At 37.9% G+C, this 24,000-nt stretch overlaps 1 protein-coding gene across 4 annotated transcripts in view; it reads left to right on the forward strand.

Annotated features, from left to right (window-relative positions):
* Positions 1-24,000, forward strand: part of aPKC (protein kinase C iota type) — a 354,044-nt gene that overhangs the window by 135,145 nt on the left and 194,899 nt on the right. Inside the window, exons 1-2 of one of the 4 annotated variants that reach the window (XM_068372438.1) lie at positions 15,810-15,880; positions 16,815-17,052. The exons of the other annotated variants lie outside the window; for them this stretch is intronic. Coding sequence (XP_068228539.1) covers positions 17,028-17,052 — 25 coding nt within the window. The 5' untranslated portion in view covers positions 15,810-15,880; positions 16,815-17,027. Of the gene's footprint in view, positions 1-15,809; positions 15,881-16,814; positions 17,053-24,000 lie in introns of those variants that run through there. 4 annotated transcript variants of the gene reach the window in all.

A 24,000-nucleotide genomic window follows, 5' to 3' on the forward strand; every position in this document is an offset into this window, starting at 1 on the left:
CGTATAAATAGGTATGCTAGAGGTAATCATCTGTTAGTTTGCAATTTGGCTTTTGCAAAGGCTTTGGAGCTTGTTATGCCCTTTTATAATCTCCAGTTGTACGGAAATCCTTTGATAGTGGTCAGGAAGTTTGGGTGAATGGCTTTGATTTCACCCAAACAGTATTAATTATGAGGCCCTGGTTTTCAGACCAAAGCAGTTTGGAGTAGGTGGGCCATTTTTAGCATCATTATTTAATTTTTAAGTATTCTATTGCAAAGATTAGATGTTGATGGGCACCATGGTGATTATAGGAATGTATTGCCTGGTGTTTCTCAGGGTAGTGTTCTTGACCCATTACATTACATACTATATACACATTATAAATGTTTGGCCCAGAAAACAAGCTCGCTGCATATATCGTTGATGCTACTCTCGGCATTAAATGCATCCCGAGGTCGTTAACAGAATCCAGACAATGTATCAAAAATATATATGGCTTATTTGAATATGAAAAAACACGTCTAAATGTGCAAAATTTATCATTAATCGAATGCCAAGTAACAAACTACCAATTAGCTACGATGGTGAAGATTGGTTTATTTCAATTCTAAGTACAAAAAACCTGAATTCGACAGGTATAAGTACAGAAGAATTGTCATTGACTTTTATCTTTCTTCGTGGCCAAGTGGTTTAGTCACTGTCTATACAAGCTTGCCGACCCGGGTTCGATTCCCGGCCGGTCACAAGCTCTTGTCTTTGTGTGATTTCGCCTGGGGCTCTGATCCCGAGGTCGTTAAGAGAATCCAGACATTAATGTATCAAAAATATATGTGGCTTATTTGAATATGAAAAAACACGTCTAAATGTGCAAAATTTATCATATATATATATATATATATATACATTTATATATATATATATATATATACACATATATATATATATACATATATGTGTATATATATATATACATATACTGTATGCATATATAGATATATATATATAAATTTATATATATATATATATATATATGTATGCATATATGTATATATGTATGTATATATTTAGTATATATATATATACACATATATATATATATACATATACATATATATAGATACATATATATATATATATATAGAGAGATATATATATATATATATATAATGTATATACATAAACACATATATATATGTCTGTATATGATATATATATGTGTGTATATATAGATGTAGATGCATATATATATATATATATATGTATGTATATAATATATTTATACAGTGTATATATATATATATACAGTGTATATATATATATATATTATATGTATATATATAATATATATATATGTACAGTGTATGTATATATATATATATATATATAGATATTTGTTCCGACAAGAGATACCTAACTCAAACTACTTTCTTAGGAGGACATGTAAAACCACTCTAACCAGCATGATTCAAATCCCACCCTCCACAATGCCCAGCCGATTCAAATCCCACCCTCCACAATGCCCAGCCGCCGACCTGAGCTGCGAAGGGGTATGGTTCGTGACCCGGGTGCCATCTTGACCTTAGGTCCTCAGTTCTCGCTGGTCGGTTGTAACGTTCACTCGTCATAACCTCGCTCCTGCTCTGACCCTGACCTCGTGTTTACCGCGTGGTCTTCTCGTGTTTCCTATGTTCCCTTGTGTTTTCCTGTGTCCTTTCTTTCCCTCTGTGTGTATCCTTGCCCTGTGATGGAGGCTCATCGTCGTTGCCTGGGCCTTTTGCGGAGAAAGCGTGTGGCGCTTTCTTGTCTAAGTTGATCCTCATATCCTTTGTTCCACGTGTCGGGGACAAAGGTGTGCGAAGGATGCTACTTGCCCTGAATGCGTCGATTGGCCCGACTGGCAATGGAAGTTAGTCAGGATGAAGAAGAAGAAGGCCAAGAAGGAGAAACCGGTGCTTACTAAGTTGAGGGAAAATGTCAGTAGAGTCGTCCTCGGCCAGGACGACACCAGGTCATCCCCAGTCCCTGTCCATGGCGGGGACGTAGGTGAGTCTGTTGCCGGGCCTCAACCGATTGTTGAGCACATTGTTCCATCGGGTGAGGCCCCTGTGGTGGATCCCCTATTATTGTCCTTGTGGTTGTGCTTGCGCCTTGTGGGTACCCCCTCCATGGAGGAGTTTGTGGCGCAAACTCATCGTGTGGAGGAGGTGCCCCTCTTGGTAGCGTTTCCGGCCGTAACCCCGGTAACCGAACTGCCTTCTCTGCGTGTTGTTGCAGGTCTGTCATCGGGAGCGTGCGATTCCTATCGTGAGCGCTGTGTGATGTGCTCTTCTGATGTTGTTCCGCCGTACCCAGGACCCCGGGAAGTTCGCCGAGAGAAGATGAGCAGCCTTGGGACGAAGGAGACCTCGGAGTGCGATGCACCCACCCCAAGCCGTCTCCCTCAGTCGGGTCGGCAACCCCAGTGGTTGGGAAGGCCAGGTCAGTGACGCCGCGGTATGGCAAACCTCTCAAAAAGAAGAGCCAAGCGTCCTCCTTCTTCCACCGTTGGAGACCGATCTTCGGACGGGACCTCCTCGGAGAGTTCCTCTTCCGGCGAGAGGAGAAGGCGCAGGGGGCGTAAGAGGAACCGTATACTCTCATCCTCAAGGTACTCTAGAAAATGTTCTAGGTCGTCCCGGAGGCGGCACAGGCGGACTCTATGATTTCTCTGGACCTGAAGGACGCCTACTTCCAGATCCCAGTCCATCCCTCAAGCAGGGAATACCTCAGGCTGAGTTGGTGGCCAGGTAGCTTGCCAGTTCACCATCCTATGCTTCGGCTATCCACGGCCCCGCAGGTTTTCACAACGAGTGTTCTCCCTGGTGTCAGAGTGGGCGCACAAGCGCAACTTCCAACTCCTGCGTTACCTTGACGATTGGTTTGCTGCTTTCAGTGTCAATGGGACTCTTGGAGCAGCAACGGGACGCTCTGTTAGCCTTCTGCGGGGAGCTGGGTATCGTGGTAAATATGGAGAAATCCCAGCTGACACCAGTAAGAAGGACAGTATACTTGGGGATGGAGCTGGACACGACCTTGGCAAAGGCTTTCCCCTACGAGGAGCGCATCAGGAACCTCGGGGAAATTTCCAGGCCATTCCTCCAGGGCCTCCCTATGAGGGCCCAGGACTGGCAGAGGCTACTGGGTCACCTGACCTCCCCAGAGAAACTGGTCCCTCAAGGTAGGATCAAGCTGAGGCCCTTTCAGTGGAAGTAAAAGATCACTGATGCCAGACCGGTTCCCCCCACTCCGGTGGTCCCGCTGTTCCCCAAAAGGAGGCTGGCCCTACAGTGGTGGGCCCTGCCAGAGAACTCCAGGCGGGGAACCCCGCTGTCGGGATCCCTCCCCCCCCTCCCCCGAGATGTTGCTCTCCACGGATGCCTCCAAGAAGGGTTGGGGCGCCCACTTGGCCTCTCACACAGCACAAGGCCAGTGGACGGAGGCAGAGAGGTCTCCACATCAACGTCCTGTAGATCTTGGCCATTCAGAGGGCCCTGTCAATTTTCAAAGAGGAACTAGAGGGCAGGACGGTAGCCCTGATGTGCGACAACGCAACAGTAGTGGCGTATGTCAATATACAGGGAGGCCTTCGCTCCAGGGAGCTCTGCCTCATAACAGAAAATATCCTGGAATGGGCTGAGAGGAAACACACAGACCTCACGGCGCGGTTCATTCTGGAAAAACGAAACCTCATAGCGGACGGTCTCAGCAGGAAGGGCCAAGTCCTAAGCGCGTGAATGGTCCCTGAACCCTGAGGTGGCCAGGGAAGTACTGGAGAGGTGGGGGTTTCCCTGTGATAGACATGTTCCGCGACGAAACTGTACGCGAAGCTCCTGGTCTACTGCTCCCCAGTGCCAGACTCCCAGGGGCCAAGGTGGAAGACGCGTTTCAGCATCCCTGGGACAACATGGACATCTACGCCTTCACACCCTTCTGGGTCCTCAGGAGGGTGTGTTGAACAGGATCCTCCAGTCCCAGGGGCACGAAGATGACCCTCGTGGCTCCTTGGTGGCCTGAGAGGGAGTGGTTCACGGAACTTCAGGTACTAGCCTCATATCCTCCTTGGCCTCTTCCTCTAAAAGAAGACCTCCTGTGTCAGTCACACTTCCTAAAGTTCCGCGAAAACCCGCAGGTGCTCTCCCTTCACGCATGGCGACTATCGAGTGCCTGCTGAAGAGGTATGGTTTCTTGGGTTCAGCGGCCTCCTACATTGCGGGTTATTTGCGAAAGTCCTCTGCCGCGGTGTATCAGGCCAAGTGGGGCTACCTTTTGCAAAGCCTCCAGGGTCCCGGCTTGGGATGTCGCCAGGGTCCTGGGACTCCTTGAAGAGATCCCCATTCGAGCCCCTGAAGCATATCTTGGACAGGGAGCCTCACGTTGAAGAGAATTCCTGTTGGCCTTGGCATCCTCCCAAGAGGGTGGGCGAACTGCACGGACTCTCCAGCGAGGTCTCCTACTCCAAAGGGTGGAAGGACGTCTCGTTTAGATTCTCTCCGTTCTTCGTGATGAAGACGCAGAACCCCTCGGTGGTGGATTCAAGGCTTGAGGAGTTCTCTGTTCCAGCAATAGCCTCCTATTTCCAGTAATAGCAAGCCAGGAAGTACTTGAGTAGAACGGGCCAGGTACCGTCCAGGTCTCTCCTCCCTCTTCATCTCCACGTGGCCTTGGTCAAGAAGGCAGTGTTGAGGAATACGGTCTGTCTCCTTTTGGGTTGCAAGAGGTCATTAGGAGGGCTATATGAGACTTCCGGAGTGCCTTCCCCCCCAAACACGCTAAGCCTCATGACATCAGGGGCTTGGGTACCTCCTTGGCCTTCTCCAAGAACATGGCAGTTTCTCAGATTTTAAAGGCCAGAGTCTGGAAGAGAAGCAGTCTACTTTTACAGCCCATTACTTGAAGGACGATACGAGGAAAAGGAAGACGTTGGAAAACCTTCTCGTTAGGTCCTGTGTTGGCAGGTGTGAAGGTCCTAACGAGGTTCCCTGCACACACGTCCCCGCTATCATTCCTGAACCCCCCCCCCGCCCCCCCCCCCTGCGTTCCTTATGCCCTTGGAGCGGGGAGGAACGAATGTCAGATTGAATAGGTAAGTAATCAATTGGTTGTTGGGTATATTATTAATGTGTGGTATGTGATTCTCCACCACCCCTCCCCCCCCACCCCCCCGAGTGTGCCCATCCGTCTGCCATGGGTCTTCTTGCCCCTGAAAGTCAGGGTGGTCCTGGGTACCAGTTCACCCCCTCCTCCTAAGTCTGAGTCTCCTATGAAAGTAGTTCGAGATAAGTATCTCTTGTCGGAACAAATCAGAAATTTTAAGTAATTTATATTTTTCCTAACGATACTTACCTCGAACTACTTTCGGGTTATTGCCCTCCCGTCCGTCCCCTGGAGAACAGGCACTCGAGTTTGGGCGAAGTTTGAAGCGAGAACTGAGGACCCAAGCCCGGATCACGAACCATACCCCTTCGGCAGCTCAGGTCGGCGGTTGGGCATTGTGGAGTGGGGGGGGTTGAATAATTTTGGTCGGAGCAGAGTGGTTTTACCAGTCCTAAGAAAGTAGTTCGAGGTCAGTATCGTTAGGAAAAATAGAAATTACTTAAAATTTCTGGTGTGTATATATATATATATATATATATAAAGTAGATGTATATATAAGTATATATATAGATATATATAGACATATATACATGTATATATATAGATGTATATATGTATATATATACATGTATATATACATATATATATATATATATGTATATATATATTTATTTATATAAACATATATATATATATATATATATTACATATATATATATATATACATATATATATATATATATTATATATTTATATATACATATATAAATATATATATATATATATATATTTATATATACATATATATTTATATATATAAATAAGATAGATAGATAGATATATATAAGTATATATATTATACTATATATATATTATATATATATAGATATAGATATAGATATATATGTATATATAGAGATAGATAGATTTAGATAGATTATACACACACATATATGCATATATATACATATATATATATATATATACCTACATAAAATATACATACATTACACACACACACACATATATATATATATATATATACCTACATAAATATACATACATATACATACATATACACACACACACACACATATATATATATATATATATATTTTATATATATACTATATATATATATTATATATAAATATATATATACAGTGTATATTATATATATATATATATATATTTATATATCTCCCACCACTCGCTTCTGTTTTATGGTTTTATCATGCCAGTCTTTACCCGCAGATTTTCTCAGTTCATCAATGTATCGTCGTCTGTTCCTTTTTCTTGCTTCGTTTGAAATATTTGGGTACCATTTTGTTATTCTTAATATCCATCCATTATCTGTCTATTTTCTTACATGTTTGAATACCCTCTTAATATATATATATAATATATATATATATATTATATATATATATTTATATATATATACATATATATATATATATATATATACTTTTTGATTAAAAGTTCTCAAGATGTAGTAAAGGGTTCCATTTGGCAAGAGCCCAGGCTCGACTTTGGTGTTTTTGTCTTCCGATGGGTAGAGACAGGGTTTTTCCAATTTGTCCAAAGTCATTTTATTTCTTTGGTGGTTTTTTCCTCGTATTGGTTTCTGGCACGATATTTCCGATGTTCCATTATCTTTTTTTTTTATCGGTTCTCTTTTATTGTTGATTCGAAGTTTCTCATATATGAATTAAAAACTTAGGTGGGCTGTATTATAGTATTTCATATTTCTTTTGTAAAGAGTTTCAAGGTCTCGTTTTACGTTCTACTTAGATTAGTGTTTCAAACTTCTTTTTGGAGAAAAAAATATAGTATTGAAAAAAAAAATATTCATGAAATTATATTTTAAGGACTTGTTGAAATCGGTTAGAATATGGCTCTCGTGTTTTGAAGGGGTATGGGAAAGAATTGCCGGAAACTGAATTGTTTTATGTGATCGCTGGTTATGTATCTTATCCGATCATTTTTCATAGAAGAGAGATTAATTTTTTTGTGCTCATGTGATGCTCAGTTGATATCATTCGATATTGGATTTGATATGGAAGTTTTCTGGAATTTAGATCGTGCATTTGTGTTGCTGTGATCGTTGTTAAAATCGATTTATTAAAATTATTACATATCATTTGTCGTTAATAGGAAAGAATGAGCAATGTATATTTTGAATAGGTCCGTGTACGGTTAATTTGTATATTTGTGTTACCCAATCATGATGAAAAAAGTGAAAAGAGCACTGGATGGGTTCTGATCCTTAAGGTGGTGATAGACACTTTTCTGTAGAAGTGCGCATGATTGAAATTTTTTTTTTCTATTATTGCCTTTGGGTCTGCGAAAGTTTATATTTGGTTTGTACTATGTGATGTTTAGAAAATATGTGCTGCTTTTTGTCGGTTTTTCTAGTCATACAAAATACAACATATTTTGAGTCTCCTACCTACAAAGTCGGGGATGTGCTTGCCCTGTTTGTCAGTGTATTCGTCACGCGTACTTTATTTGTTTTTATCTTCTACACAGTTGAATGTAATCGGGACAAACTTTTTTAATGTGGACCGTTATGCATAAATGAGCAGTAAGGAAGCTCTTCTGCCAGTGTGGAGCCGTATGTACAGTTAGACCCAAGAATTCCTGGCACACCTCTTTATGATGAATTGCACCATCACACCGTTACTGCGTGGCTAGTAACCAAACAGCGTAGTGGAGAGATGTCAGTGGTGGACACACAGGAACTCGCAGTAATGGTGTGTGACAGGCTGCGCTTCCTCAGAGCGAGGTGTGACTGGAATCCCTGTGTCCGACTGTAACCTCTCATCGTAAATCTTCTGTGGTTAAAGGATCTCAGTCAAATATGGTAGACCATCATACATAAATATGCTAGATGAGAAGTAATCCGTTTGCCGATCATGATGTTTTCCAGGACAATCCTGAATCTGTATTATCTGCCTTTTTTTTTTTTTTTTTTATTTTGTCCAACACGTTTGTCGCTCTAAACTTCATATCACAATTATACCATTGAGACTTCATTTAAAAACCGGTAAAAAAAGGTGGGCCATCATGCTTAACGTGATAGGAGATCGCTTGAATGTCTGCCCGTCCCTTACTTTCAAATTGACATCGTCATTACAATTCCTCCTGTACAGTTGAAGTGATTTCAATCAAGTTTGGTACAAAGGAAGACTATCGTGCATAGATGGCGAGTGAAGGGAGTTCGGCCATTTGTCTGGTCGTGATTTTGTCAACCGTAATGTTCTTGGATAGAATTTAGTTCCGCTGGTCGGTATGGGGACATCTATTAATATATATTCTGAATGCATAACAATTTTAAACTCACAATCACGCGCGCGCGCTCGTTCACATACTCGCGGTGATATAAGTTCTATACATTAAATCTTGTTTACTTTTGCCTTCTGAGTTTGTCATTAGATATTTGATTGCGAAGCTGATGTTAGGAATGGCATGGCAGGTAATATTAATAACCCGTTACCCTACTTTAACAAAACAATTTCTCAAGAGCCCCCAACAAGGCGTATAGCCCTGTGTGGAAAAAGAAATGGTAGCCTATTGGAAACGTCCTTGCCTGGCATTCACCTGGATGCGAGTTCGAAACCTACTTAAGCTTAATAGTTTCTAGTAGTAATTGTAACATCGCCATCCTTGTGATCAAGGAAGGTTGATGGTGGTTTGGCGGAGCTTATTAATCTACCTATTCAGCGGCCATTGCCTAGCCCTCCCTGGGTACTAGTTTGAAGGAGAGGGCTTCGGTCGCTGATCATTTGTATATATTGTCAGTTTCCAGGGCATTGTCGTGTCCCATGCCTTTGCCATTCATGAGCGACAAAAAAGAAAAAAAAAAAGCAACTAGACGTGATTATCAAAACCAATAACAGATTGTCACATAACAACAATGGAACAGGACATGTCTAACCAGTTCGACTGAAAAGCAATTGGCAGCTTTGAGGTTCGAGGGAAGGAAATGATTTCAGTGCAGCTTGGAAGAATGAAAGGGCTGTTCCGTGTGGAAACCAGATCCACCTGCTTTCACTGTGATAGGCTTTGCTTTCTCGCCATAATCATGTCTCGCGGGATAGCTAACGTGTAATATTATTGTAAGCGTAACTACCGTAAATTTTATGCATCAGAAATACACTCTTTTCATAAATGTAGCCGTCAGTATGCTCTTTTCATGTTATATGATGCTAGTTTCCTTAACATCTGTCCTAGAAGGAAAATGCGGGATTTGACAAGTAAACCACCATATTATTATTATTACTTGGTAAGCTACAACCCTAGTTGGAAAAGCAGGATACTATAAGCCCGGGGGCTCCAACAGGGAAAATAGCCCAGTGAGGAAAGGGAACAGGAAAAACGAAATATTTAAAATATAGTAACAACATTAAAATAGATATTTCCTTTATAAGCTATAAAAATTTTAACAAAACAAGTGGAAGGAAAATAAGATAGAATAGTTTGCCCGAGTGTACCCTCAAGCAAGAGAACTCTAACCCAAAACAGTGAAAGACCATGGTACAGAGGCTATGGCACTTCCCCAGACTAGAGAACTGGTTTGATTTTGGAGTGTCCTTCTCCTAGAAGAGCTGCTACCATAACTAAAGAGTCTCTTCTACCCTTACCAAGAGGAAAGCGGCCACTGAACAATTACAGTGCAGTGGTTAAACCCTTGAGAGAAGAACAGTTTGGTGATCTCGGTGTTGTTAGGTGTATAAGGACAGAGAAGAATATGTAAAGAATAGGCCAGACTATTTGGTGTATGTGTAGGCAAAGTAGAAAATGAACCGTAACCAGAGAGAAGGATCCAATGTAACACTGTTTGGCCAGTCAAAGGACCCTATAACTCTCTAGAGAGTAGTATCTCAATGGGTGGCTGGGTGCACTGGCCAACCTTCTAGTGGTATTATTATTATTATTATTATTTTTTTATGTCAATTTCTCTTTCTTCCCTTGGTAAGTTATCCCTGCAAACTACTACAGACAGCAGTGTGACTGCAATATGGTGAGGTACTTTATGCAAATTTATTAAGTTCTTGTGCCTTTTGCTTTTGCTTTTCATTTCCCTGTTTGCCGACGGCCGTTTGCCCCTACCGGCTAGGTTTTCTGTGGCTTCCACTACAATGGAAGGCGCTTATATGTATGCACTTTCACTTGGTTGCCAGAGAGGGAAAATGGAAATTGTGGTTGCTCGAAGGGAAGGATGTCTCTCGAGGTATGCTGGTCTTATATCAACTTTCTTTTTGTTGATTTCGTTTCACACTTGGGGGGTTTTCGGGCTTGCTAGTGTGTACACACGTCTATTTTGTATGGTTTTCGAATATTTACATATATACAAACTTTTTTTTTTTTTTTATAAATCCCTAACCCATTTCAGCAAATCTTCTTTGCAAGAATGCTAGACCTTAGTTTACTTCTCTTCTATTAACTGATTACCCTCCTTGCTATTGAACACTGATTGCCTATCCTCTGGGGCCGTACTGCAAGTCTTGTATATTCACTCGCAGTAGAACAATATGAATATCTTTTTGCGTGAAAAGAATAATCAACTTTCCGAGAAATTATTTGATTATTTGACCCAATGCGAATGTACATTAATACAGGTAGACTCGCACGTAAAATACAGTAGATAATGCAAGCAAAAAATAATCATCATTTATTTAATGTGTGTGTATATATACTATATGTATATATATATATATATATATATATATAATCGTATATATAGCAACATTAAATACAGCAGTTTCTATCCCACTGCAGGGACAAAAGGCCTTAGACATGTCAATTAATGTATAGAGTTTGGTAATGATGTGATATTTTCATCTGATCAATCACCGCAAAATCATCATACTATGGGTGGCTCTAACCTGTACAGCTTTGCTGATCATGCGCTACGCAAAACCCTTTCATCCCTGGAAGGAATCTCCAGTCAGGATATATACATATGTTATATATATATATATATATATATATAATATATATATATATATAATATATATATATATATATATAATTATATATATATATATATATATATAATATTATATATATATATATATATATATATATTATATATATAATATATATATATATATATATATATTATATATATATATATATATATATATTAATATATATATATATATATATGTCTATATATTAAATTTAAAAAGGTAAATTTGTTCCATTTAAGAAGGGAAAGGGAGAGTTAATTTTAGATCTTACCTTTCGCTTTTTACTCATGTATTATGTATTTTTGTCGTTAAGATTCCTCTTCAGAACAATATTTGTATAGCATTACTGAGATCTATTGAAATATTATTGGTGCATTTTTTTTTTTTTTTTTGCAGCCTCTCGCTTCCAGTGATAAGTGGTTTAATCCGAGTCCATTGTTTGCTTTTCAAGGTTTTGGACATTCAAAAATCCATCATGTGTGCACATATTTTAATTCAGAACCTTTTGAATTTTTCCCTATCGAATAGTTTATAAAGTTATATTACATAATTTTTTTCTGGATTTCGCACTGTGCTCATAAAAAAGGAATTTTAAAAGGTCGATGAAAAGAATCTTCCTCTTTCCTATTGGTAATAAATATATATATATATATATATATGTGTGTGTCAACTAATATATATATATATCTATATATATATATATATATATATATATTTATATATATATATATATATTTATATATATTTATATATATATATATATATATATAATATATGTATATCAAGATGCTTGATATACTAGGGGATCCTTCAAAAAAATTTTTTAGGTCATTTCGATCGTCTTCTGGATATTGCTAGGTTGGCGGTTTTTCCTTGAATGTGGTTCCAATTGGTATTTTATGAGATGACAGTTTTGGTCTTTATTTGATTTACATCTCGATTGGTGTGTTCAGCAACGTTACTGTGGCATTTTATGATCTTTATGATATTTATTGCACTCATTTCCATTGGCTGACTTATTTAGTTGTGGTTTGTTATTTGATTTTCCTTTTCGCGGTAGAATTATAGCTACTTTGTTTGTAATCGTTGTTACTGTTTTCATGGGTATTATCAGTCGCTGATGTTGGTGGGTGAAGTATTAGTTATTTTGTTATTGTTGTTGGTTAACGTTAAAAGCAACGAGAGATTCTTCGCATTTCTAGTTCATTATACACCCTTTATTAAAGTAAGCATCACTCTAGTTATTCTTCTCCTAACCAAAAAAGGGATGTGCATGTTTACCATTTAGCAGCTCGCAAGGCGGCAACGGAATCGTTCTCCATCAAGATAATCACTAGAAGGAAAGCTCCTTCCATACATTATTGATGACTTTTTTAATGATTAATCATGTTGATGTTCTCTTTTGACGTCGCATGTTAGGTACTATGTAGCTCTCTCTCTCTCTCTCTCTCTCTCTCTCTCTCTCTCTCTCTTAGATGATTTGTAAAAATGTGACAATATTGGGCTTTTACAGTTCCTTTATTTAGTTTTTTACTATTCAGTGTTTATTCATCATAACACAGTCGTGGTATTTCCTGTAATTCAGTGTACCCTTTTGATCTTTATAAAATTCTAACATCGCTAAATTTCATCATGATTTAATGTTGATTTTTCAATGACTGCATGTTTCTAAGTTGTCTAATTTTATATCTTCGTCCTTCAGTTTGGTGTCATTCATTTCCAGTTCAAACACAAAAATCGAACGTAGTATGGTTTTGCTTTAAAGATTTATCTGAACTATGACGTCAGTCTACCCACTGGATACCACTGGGATTGAAATCTGTTCAGCTTGAAGAACTAATCAAAGGTACTCCCACTACAGTGGACGTCAATGCGGCAATGATGAGGCTGACCGTGAGATTAATCAGAGCGTGACACCGATTCTATTTTTCCGTTTCACTTTCAGGCGCCTCTGAGTTTTTGTTTACAGTATTCTTGAAGACATGCAATGCAGTATAGTTGTGTGGTGCAGGTGTTATCCGTTTATTGCAATGGTTAGGCATTAGAGTTGCTAGCATTGAAATCAAAAGTGGTTTGGTAAAAAAAATCCTTTATTCTTCCACACACACATACACACACACACACACACACACACATATATATATATATATATATATATGAATAAAGTGTGTTATTATAATGTATATACTTTTAATTCGTACTTGTTTTGCATAATCTTTTCTCCCGTTGTTTTTTTTTTTAAATAAAAATAAACGATTTATGTTCTTGCTAAAAAGCATGCTGTTTTTTTCCTCAATTTTTCCATTACTTAGCTGCTATTTGCTCTATTGTTGTTATAACTTTTGATTTCATCACTTACATATTTGTCAGGCATTGCCTTTAAATCTCACCAGTAATGAACATGGTAAAAAATTAACCTGTCTCTGCGCGTTATTTGTGGAAGTACATCTCTCTCTCTCTCTCTCTCTCTCTCTCTCTCTCTCTCTCTCTCAACAGATTTTCATCCTCGAATTTATGTCTCTTGTCCCCTTTTCGTGATTAATGTCCCCAACTGAGAAGCGGGTTCTCCTGGGGGATTAAAGGAAGAATAGGCAATTTGCCGAAATTATTTCCCCCAAGAAGCAAGTTGCAATTTGTAGCTATTTTAAAAGGAGAACTTGATCATTATCTTGTTTCTCGTTTGCATTACATTATCCAATTGTAAGTTGGGGGGGGGGGGGGTAAAAAACCAAATAAGAATGGTCAATGTAGGTCCCATTTAATTTCGCTAATGTCTCAGTCGGATGGAAGAAAATAAATGTTCTCAGTGATTATGAAAATGTAATTGGAGTCCCAGTGCAAATCCTCTTGCTGGCATTATTCATTGTTGGTTATTGTTGTGTCAGTGAACCCGTGCAATACAATTGCTTGCAAAGCACTGGAGGTTTCTTCCCGTGAGGTGGAGGGTTGCTTTTTAGTGATTTAATGTGTGTATGGGTAAATTGGTCTGGAAGGATTTGTATTATTGTTACTATGATTGTTAGGCTGTTTTTATTTCTACTGATTCAGCTGTTACGATCAGTTAATATTTGTATGATTACATTATTGAATTTTAACAAAGAGAGAGAGAGAGAGAGAGAGAGAGAGAGAGAGAGAGAGAGAGAGTTGTCATGACAGTAGCACATCAGTCATTTGTGTAACTTTTAATTGCTGTGTGAGAAGAGATATTTTTATCCTTTTCATGCCAGTTCATATGTAAATATTCTTATGTACCTTTTAACTCATTTACAGAGAGAGAGAGAGAGAGAGAGAGAGAGAGAGAGAGAGAGAGAGAGAGAAGGGTGCGGTTATTCATGCTCTCCAAATATTCAGTCGAACCTGCCTTTCTGTGCTTTACTTGCCTTTTACATAACCTGTGAAGAAAAGGGCTCCGTGTACCTTAATAACACCTTTAGTGTGGGTTTTTTCAGTCGTTTGTAGATGGAATAATTTAATTGAATGTACTGTGTGGCACTAATTGAAGATCATGTAGAACTCGATGAATTAGAAATACAAGTTTTTGTATAGATGTTCGCGATCTTTTATTTTTATTATCAAGCAAGGGTGGGCTTGCATAATGATGTCTTTAATAGAATTTTGTTTCTTTTTTTTTACCTTTTATGTTGTTTGTGACGCTAGGTAAAGGAATGAATTAACCAAGCAAATTATTTGCGATTTAGGCCGGGACGCCAGCAAGTACTTATGTTTCATATTTCCTATGAAGTGTCTTGCCTTCAAAGCGGTTCTTATTCTAATATTGATTCTGTTGTTTTGTGGAAGGGGAAAGGAGGATAGGCATGTAGGTCTTGGGTTGGAAAACACTATAATCGAAGTAATTTGTACTTTATAGAGGTTGCGTTTCTTATGTTGTGATTCTCTTTGGTGTCGCTGCTTAACGGACTGTTGTGTGGAATCCTGACATCTGGATATGACTCACTGGATGAGAAGGGTTAGGTCTCTCTCTCTCTCTCTCTCTCTCTCTCTCTCTCTCTCTCTCATATGTTTTCCCATTGTATTTATATCGATTATCTGCAACTGGCATTTTACATATCCATTTCTGGATGCTGTCTTTCATTTGCATAGAAAAGGAAGTAAATGAGTGAATGGTTCGATTAGAATTTATTAATATCTATATTTTGAGTTCTTTAAAGGGAAAAAGAACTTAAAGTACCACCACCTGTCCCCATACCCGTTGCCCAGTCTCCTGATTTAACTTCAGGAGGTTCAGGTACTAGACATTCGGCAATAGGGTCTTACATTTGATGTTAGCCGAAGGATCGCGATAAGATGGTGATATTCGGTTAAATATCGGGTTCTTTTTTACGTCGAAGCGTGGCTTGGATATTTGAAGAGTAATCCAGGAAGGGTATTTTTGCTGTTGGCGAAGGTGGATGTTTGAATTATTATGCCCAGTCAGGGAATAGAGTTGTTTTAAGGTTATCCAGGAGTGTCAGGTGTTACTGAAGGAATGGATTGGTACGGAATGTAAGTTGTGTGTGTGTTTGTCTAGGAGTGGGAGGGGACACCTTAGTCCCTGTTGTGAGGTTATGGGTTGGGTGGAGGACTGTTGAGGGAGGAGCAGGTGGTAGAGAGGACTGCTGGAGGTCTTCTGGGAGGAGTGTCTCTCGCTCGCGCTCTCACTCTCTCTCACCGTCAGACAGACGAGAGTCGAGACGAGTCAACGACGGGGTCAGTATGCTTGTGGTGGTCGGTGAGGAAGGGTCGAGTTGCACCTAGCTCTCTAGTACACTTCTCTCACCTGTCGTGTAGTATGTTGTTAAATTCCTTCCGGATATATACATTTCCCTTTGAGACGTACCGTTGGCTTGGCCTTGAAAATAAGTTTGGGTTGATAAGCCGTTAGTTGCATATCATAAATGGCTGTTTAGCAAGTTTATAAAGTTTCCAATGTTGTGAGAATGGCTCACAAACTTCGAAGAAGATTGCAAACATTTCGCTATGAAATTCGATCTTGATTTAATGACTATGCCAAAGTTCTTGTAGACATCATCCCTCTAGAGACACATAGAGAGAGATTCTACTTTGTCAGGCTGTTAAGAAAGTGACCACTTTGTTGTTGTTCAAGAAATAATGTGCATCTAGTGATGTTAAAACGCAGGGTTACTGTAAAACCCATTTAGCAAAGATTTTATTTAGAGGTCTAGAGAAGTTGACAGGTGGGCGCACAACCTGACAATTGTTAATGCTCTCTCTACCGAGGGAGAGAGAGAGAGAGATCTCCAGGACCTCGTCGCCTCGGACCGCTTCTTTAGTGAAGGTGCTTTAGAGGTTGGCCAGTGTTTCTTCCTCATCATCATCCTCCTCCTCCCCCTTCCCCTCCTCCTCTTCTCCTGCTACTGTCCGATTATGTAGTTGTTTACTGCATGTGGAGAACTAATATCCACTCTTCCAGGACCGTACTCGCAGCTGGTGGGAGTTGTCTGCCATGCCACTGGAAAATGCCACATGATTGATTCATAATCGGTGTATTGTTTTTAAGTGTTTTGTAAAGTGATAAGTTGCAAGTAGATGGTTCATCATGAATCGATAGAAAAATTTGTAAACAGTTTGCATTTACAAATAAGGTGATTTTATCAACTTTTATTTTTAAACGAAGTTGCCTCCAATATATAATAATGTTTCATGCAGTTTTGTGGTTAGAGTTTGCTAATGATTATTTTTATTAATTTTTTGTGTTTTCAGTATAAAAGGGTTGCGAGTGATACATAGTATTTGCATCGTGCTAGTGGTGTAGTGAAGTTAGTCACCCGCTCAAATGTTCGACTCGACAAGAACAATAATCGAAGATGAATGAATGAACACGTTATTGTTCTAAAGTAAATTGTGTAGAATATTTTTTGAAGTGGCTGCTTTAGAAACGCGTGAATGACTCGAAGTTGATTTAATTTTATTATTATGCTTTGTCGTTGTATATTACTAGGTAAGTCCCCTTTTGATTTTATTTTGTTTGCTTTTACCTTCTGTTTTTTTCTTTGTCTTCTGTATTTTGTTTTGCTGACCCATATATAATTATGTTTTGGTTGTGATTTCGATTAATTCATTTGCTTTTTTCCCAATTTTTTTTTTCTTTCTCTAATCTTTTATTTTAATTCTTTATTATAATTCTTTATTGACATTCTGTTTTATATCTCCAGTATAATTTTAATAGAAAATGCTCTTGGAGGTTTAGGTCTGTTTTCAAATGACTCTAGTCAAGCTATGATTGTCTTTGATTCTTTTTTAAAGTATATAATTGGGGGAAAAGGGGATTTTAGCTAATATTTCGCCTATTGCATAAAATGCAATTTATGTCTTCGATAGTATCCCGGATTTTAGCACATATGTCGCCAATTACATGAGCATTGAAAAATTATCCACTGAGAAAGTAGATTAGATCTAATAAATACAAGGAAAAGAGCAGGAAGAAAATAATATCTAGTCCATTTTTGTTTCACCTGATAAGTTTAGCAAATTACTTCCGCCATCCAAGTTTTTTTTTCTTTCAGGACCCCATTTCCTGATTCTGGACACATGTTTGCAGTCCCGTTTTCTTTATTCCTTTTCGTAATCCCGTTATTATATCTTTTCAGACATTTTCTGATAATCATAATTTTTCATGGTTTTGAAATTAACCTTCCTCCTGATTTTTGTTTTCATGAATGTGGTTGGAAGTCAGGTTGTAAAGGATGACTTTAATTTTTTTTAGTTTATTTCTGAAGTAAAATGGGATTTTATAAAGGATGGTTGAAGCTTCACGTTATCATTGCAGTCTTTAGAAAATGTAACAAGAACGATTTGTATATGAAATATCTAATATCCTGAATTCGATTTTATTACAAAAATTTTTGAATAATTGATAAGTGGAGCTGAGAGAGAGAGAGAGAGAGAGAGAGGAGAGAGAGAGGAGAGATTGTACATCTAGGAGATCTAGGAAATTTAGTTTGCCATTCGAACGCGTGTGCCATTGTACCATCCAGAAATAAACTCATGAGAAACTTCGAATTCCTTTCATATGCAGTAGTCAGAGCGATGAGTGATTTCAAAACATTTACCGTTGCTGTGATTTAATTAGAACAACATCAAAATGTCCATTTGATGGTAATTTACCCGAGGTCAATCTTAAAACGCGTACCGTATGTTTACTTGTTAGGTAAATTTTGAATTGTCTTCACTTATTCTTTAAAAAAAAAAAAATTCCAAATCTTCTCTTGATATATTTCTGTATGTACAGTGACTGAAGATTTATTTCGTATCGGTTCCACCTAATCTATGGTTACATGGGAGTAGTTCCAAAATCTCGTTATTTGGTGTCATGGAAGCAATTTCAAAATCAATATTTAAAAGTCATTCTTGTTGACCTACACGAAACCATTTTTTAAAGTCTGTTGTGTGTGAGAATGTTTTCATATTTGGTTATCAGATTAAGTTAAGTCTTATTTTGACACGGGCTCTTGCTCACAGATACCAGAACTCGGTTCGAGTACGTTGGTCAGTTTGTAGTGTAGGCCAGTCGCTTACAGCGAAAATGCGTGAAGTACTTTTAACTCAGTGTTTTACAATTGGAAATTGATTATCTGATGATGATTTATAATAGCATTGATTGTATAATGATTAAAACCACTGTTAAGTGTTGTTGCCTATTGTAGTGTACCAAATTTGGTCAGGAAATAGAAAATCTTATTAAGAGATCTTTCTAATGAAATGGTTGCATGGCCGTGCGAGATTAATCTGGGATGGCTGGGATTATTTTTATTACTTCTCGGTGGGCCTTGGGTAGTCTCAGGGTCCTCCCCCTCGCCGAACGCTAATGAGAGAGAGAGAGAGAGAGAGAGAGAGAGAGCGAGAGCGGTCTTTTAAGTTCCTAATGTGACCCTCTCGCCATCTGCGTTATCTTCTAAGGTGTCCACTCTCTTTCATTATTCGTAAGCCATTTGTGATCAAATATATATAGCATAGATTGCTTTAGTATCCCCTATTCCATTCCATTATTTTTATGGAGTTGAATAGGATAGATTTTATGCTAATCTCTCTCTCTCTCTCTCTCTCTCTCTCTCTCTCTCTCTCTCTCTGTCTAGCTGTTGTACGTGTTCGCAGGCAGTTCAGATGAAGGCTTTTCCATCATCGTGTATTTCAGATTCGAAGGTCTGTACAGTAATTATCAAAAAATATAGATCAGGATTTTCGGTAAACCGTACATGAAGTATGAAATGTCCCAGTAATGGTGACTGGGGATGATGTGCTATAATTATCTTTTATCTTTAGCGATGTGTATGATTACATAATTGTGTTATGTGTTTTTTCAGTGTTACATTTGATAATGGTTTCGATGATTTAGTTACATGGCCTTCATGATTTAATGGAAGTGAAGAGTACAGTATATGGATTCCAGTGACTAGAAGGAGTAAACCGGTCTTTTGTTTATTTTTAATGTTGGAGTATTAGATCTATCTTATTCTTGTTAATCCAATTATAATGTCATCCCGGGCCATATGACCTGAATTCTATATCAAACCAAATAAATGATCCCACTGTTCTTGTGGTTGTTTTCGGCCTTTGGAAAATCTGTCGAGTTGTCGACTCTACAGTTTTCCTGTCTTATAAAACTTTCCTCTCCGCAATCATCAAAAGGCTCTTCCATGTGTCAGTTTTTTGTGCCTTGAGTAGTAAAGGGACGTTTTGGTTACCCGTCCCATTGGTCTTTGCTCTTAAAGGAAAGAATTGTAATTGTTTAGAATCCTCGCTTTTTCTTTTGTTCCTTTGAATTTCCAAATATTAAAGCTGATGGTTTGTAGTTTCTGTCGACAGGTCTTGTCAGTTTTTTGTCTTACAGGAAACTGAGAACCTTTCGTTTTGATGACTCCCCGTCGATTTTCTATATTGCGCTCGCTCTCTCTCTCTCTCTTCTCTCTCTCTCTCTCTCTCTCTCTCTCTCTCTCTCTCTCTCTCTTGATTTATCGAGAACATTCTTCTTAGTTGTTTTGCTTGAAAGATTTTTCTTAAGGGTTTTCCTGGACCGCTGGCAGGGGCCAGTGGGCCCAGTGGCACCCAGTCGACTGCTGTTGGTGCTCTGTCAAGGGAAAATCGGTTAGCTTTTCTTTTTCTCGGTTATTGAAGCAACTGGACAGAAAAATGTTTCAGAAAGGAACCCTGGATCTAACTTTATCTTTTATAGAATGGAATTTTACTTTCCGTGAGCAAAGGGTTGTTTGTTTCTACAATAGTCTATAAATCGAAGATTTTGTTGTTTGAGTCTCTAAGTGCATGGTAAAATTAGTTCTCTGGGAAGGGTCTGTCAAAATAAATTGCTTGGAATACTTTTTGAAAGGTGTTCATTGATATTATCTAATTAAATTGCAAACTATATGTATTGTTATACATTCATACAAATCATTATTTAAAGAATACATTATACCTTCATTTCTCATTCATCTCCACTGCCATCCCTAGAACTAAGGGGTCGGTTGCCTGTCTTTTCACACCATCTAATTCTTTGCCTCCCTCTCTGGGTAGTGCTGTCAGTGCACCTCTTGCAATGCACTGTAGGCACTACTAACACATTACTAAAGCCCCCTTGCTGCACTTGCTTTAAATCCACCTACTTTACCTCGTTTTTTCCGCTTTTTGTTTTCCACCTTGCTGTCCAACCCTGTAACTTTTTAGTTTAATTATGGGATTTTCCCCGGTTGCGAGTAGGCGGTGAAATGTTTTAGAGGTCACAACACCGGGCTATATAGCCTTGATTTATAAGCCCAATCCATCTTGAGCTTCGACCCCGAACAAGTTTCGTCCTAGTCCTTATCACTCCCTCCTCCTACTGTAATCCATCTTTACTGCTACATGTCCATACCATCTCGGCTTAGGAATAGGCTTCACCCAATTTCTTTGTTATTCACCCTCTCACGCAGCAACATCCCAAGAAATCCACATTAGTATAATTTTCACGCGCCAGCTTTTGTTCCTCCATCCTTCCATGTTTTTGTAACCATATAGACTATCATCACTTGTCGAACTACTGTGCTTGTAATATTATGCAAAATTATTTATATGTATATGTATATATGTATGTATATATATATATATATATATATAAATAAATATATATATATATATATATATATAAATATATATATATATATATATATATATATATATATTCAAATAAGCCATATATTTTTGATACATTAATGTCTAGATTCTCTCAACGGCCTCAGGATCAGAGCCCCAGGCGAAATCACGCAAAGATAAGAGCCTGTGACCGGCCGGGAGTCGAACCCTGGTCCGGCAAACTTGTATAGACAGTGACTTAACCACTTGGCCAAGTGGTTTAGTCACTGTCCATACGAGTTTGCCGGACCAGAGTTCGACTCCCGGCAGGTCACAGGCTCTTATCTTTGCGTGATTTCGCCTGGGGCTCTGATCCTGAGGCCGTTGAGAGAATCTAGACATTAATGTATCAAAAATATATGGCTTATTTGAATATGAAAAACACGTCTAAATGTGCAAAATTTATTACATATATTATATATAAATATATATATATATATTATATATATATATAATGTGTGTGTGTGTGTTTATACATACCTATATATATATTATATATAAATATATCTATATATATATATATATATATAATATATATATAATATATATATATATAGGTATATATATATATATATATAACGAAAGCTAGTTGTCTAAGTTAAAAATTTTGGTTCAATGGGTAGTATCAAGGCTTTGTAAGTTAAGAGTTCTTTGTAAAGCCGCTCCTTTCATAGTTGCTATAGAAACATTACAACATACGAACGAATCTTCCTGAAGTATTGATGGACCGCAAGGTATTATAGTTGTATAGTTTTTGAGAACGAGGTTGTCGTTATGAATATGATATTTGTTTGATCTTTTCGTTTCCCTTTTTTGCAACTGTCCTTAATTTTTATCCATTTTTCTTTGTAATTCGGGCTTTATTGTTTATGATGATGATATTTAGTTTTTATTCAATATTATCCTTATGATGAACAACCTTATGCCCTTTTATATCTCGAGCTTCAACCTACTTTAGACGAAGATTAAAAGGGAAAATTTTGGGTTAAATATTTAAATGGTTTATCTGCTTCCCAAACTTAGGCCTAAATATGTAATGTAAATAGGAGGAATCCATGCAAGTAAGGATAGTGATGATAGTTTGGGTCCTGCTGACAATCAGGGTATGTTTGTTAAAGATCTCTCTCTCTCTCTCTCTCTCTCTCTCTCTCTCTCTCTCTCTCTATCTCTCTCTCTCTGCACATGTATGGTTTCTGAGAAATCGAATAATGAATCTTGCTGATGATTCGCTTACTTTTTTCTCGTGTGTTTTCATTCAAGGTCACAGTAACAAGATGTCATCTCCGACTTTTCACCTTTTGGCGAGCCATTGATTAAGTTTGGGACACTAAAAGGGTAATGAGTTTGGAAAGGAGGGGAAGAAAATTAAGTATGAATGATGCTGTGGTGATGACCGCTAATCAGTCAAGTCGATAGTATAATGAAATATATAAAATTCACGTATAAAAATCTATCTAGAGTTAAAGGTTTTAGTAATGTTCATAGGTGACCTTTATCCGCCAATAACCCTCCCACATAGGTTTTGATATATTTTTAAGGAACATGACCTTATCAACTAAGTGTGGTTGGGTACGCTTGACTGAATGGTAAAATGTTTAGGGTCACGATTACTGGGACCAAGATCGCTCCCAAGGTATAGTCGTAAGCTGAGAACCAGCATATATATATATATATATATATATGTTATATATATACATATATATATATTTATTTATGTTATATATATACATATATATATATATATATAAAATTTATATATATATGTATATATATAATGTGTCTGTATTCTATATTATCATCACAAATTACCTCACATACAGTATATAAGCTTTAGTTAACGTATACATAACTAGAGTATACAATTAAGTTCTTGCCTCTTTTTTTTTCTTTTTTTTTTCCTTGTTCTACTGTATATGTTGGTGTATTTTTTTTTCTTTTAATCTCAAGATTTGTACTAGCATTGCTTTTGTTGTGGTTTTGTCTTTTGAATTATTTTTAGCGTCGCATATTGTGCTAAGAAGTTGAAGATTGCGGAGTTTGTACATTTTTCCTTATTTTGGATCAATTGGTTTTTTTTCCTTCAAGATAAGAGTGTGACCTCAGTAGAATTAAATAGTACTAGAGGTTGGGCGCTTGATAATTTGCAACGTTTCAAGGCAGAATAGTCACCAGTAAAGAGTTGTGAATCCCTTGGAGTTAAATTACCTCTTGAAGTTGTTGGGACTCCTTTATATCAAGAAATGTTAGGGATTTAGATATATTCTAAGATTGAGAATATATTCGAGTAACAAATATAGTGAGGAAAATTCATGTCATCTATGTAATATTTTATCATTTCTTATGGTACTTCAATAATCTATCGCAAAGATTGATTAGCGACCCAATTGATATTTTAGAAATATCGCAAAGATCATCACCAACTAAAGTTGACCTTGAATAGTAATCACAGGAAAAATAATAACGTTTGAAGGTCTTAAAAAATTTGATAAAGATTTGATAAATCTGGGATGATAAATGTCCTAGGAGTATTTGACAACAAAAGTTGAAGATCATTCATTTTTGGGATGGAAGGAGTTTATAAATAGACTTGAACCTCTGCAATATTGCGAAAGCCTCCGTTTGGGGCCTGTCATGGCGCTTTCCTCATACCGATAAAAGTAGTGTTGCAAGAATACGAGGAGAATGAAGAGGAACATACCGGGTGTTGGACAATTTTTTGCTGAACCCATCTCTTTGGTGCAGTAGTTAAGTATTTTTCGATAAAGGTTTCACTGTCAGGATTTTC

Source organism: Palaemon carinicauda, chromosome 4 (assembly GCF_036898095.1).
Source record: "Palaemon carinicauda isolate YSFRI2023 chromosome 4, ASM3689809v2, whole genome shotgun sequence".
In the NCBI taxonomy this organism is placed as follows: Eukaryota; Metazoa; Arthropoda; class Malacostraca; order Decapoda; family Palaemonidae; genus Palaemon; species Palaemon carinicauda.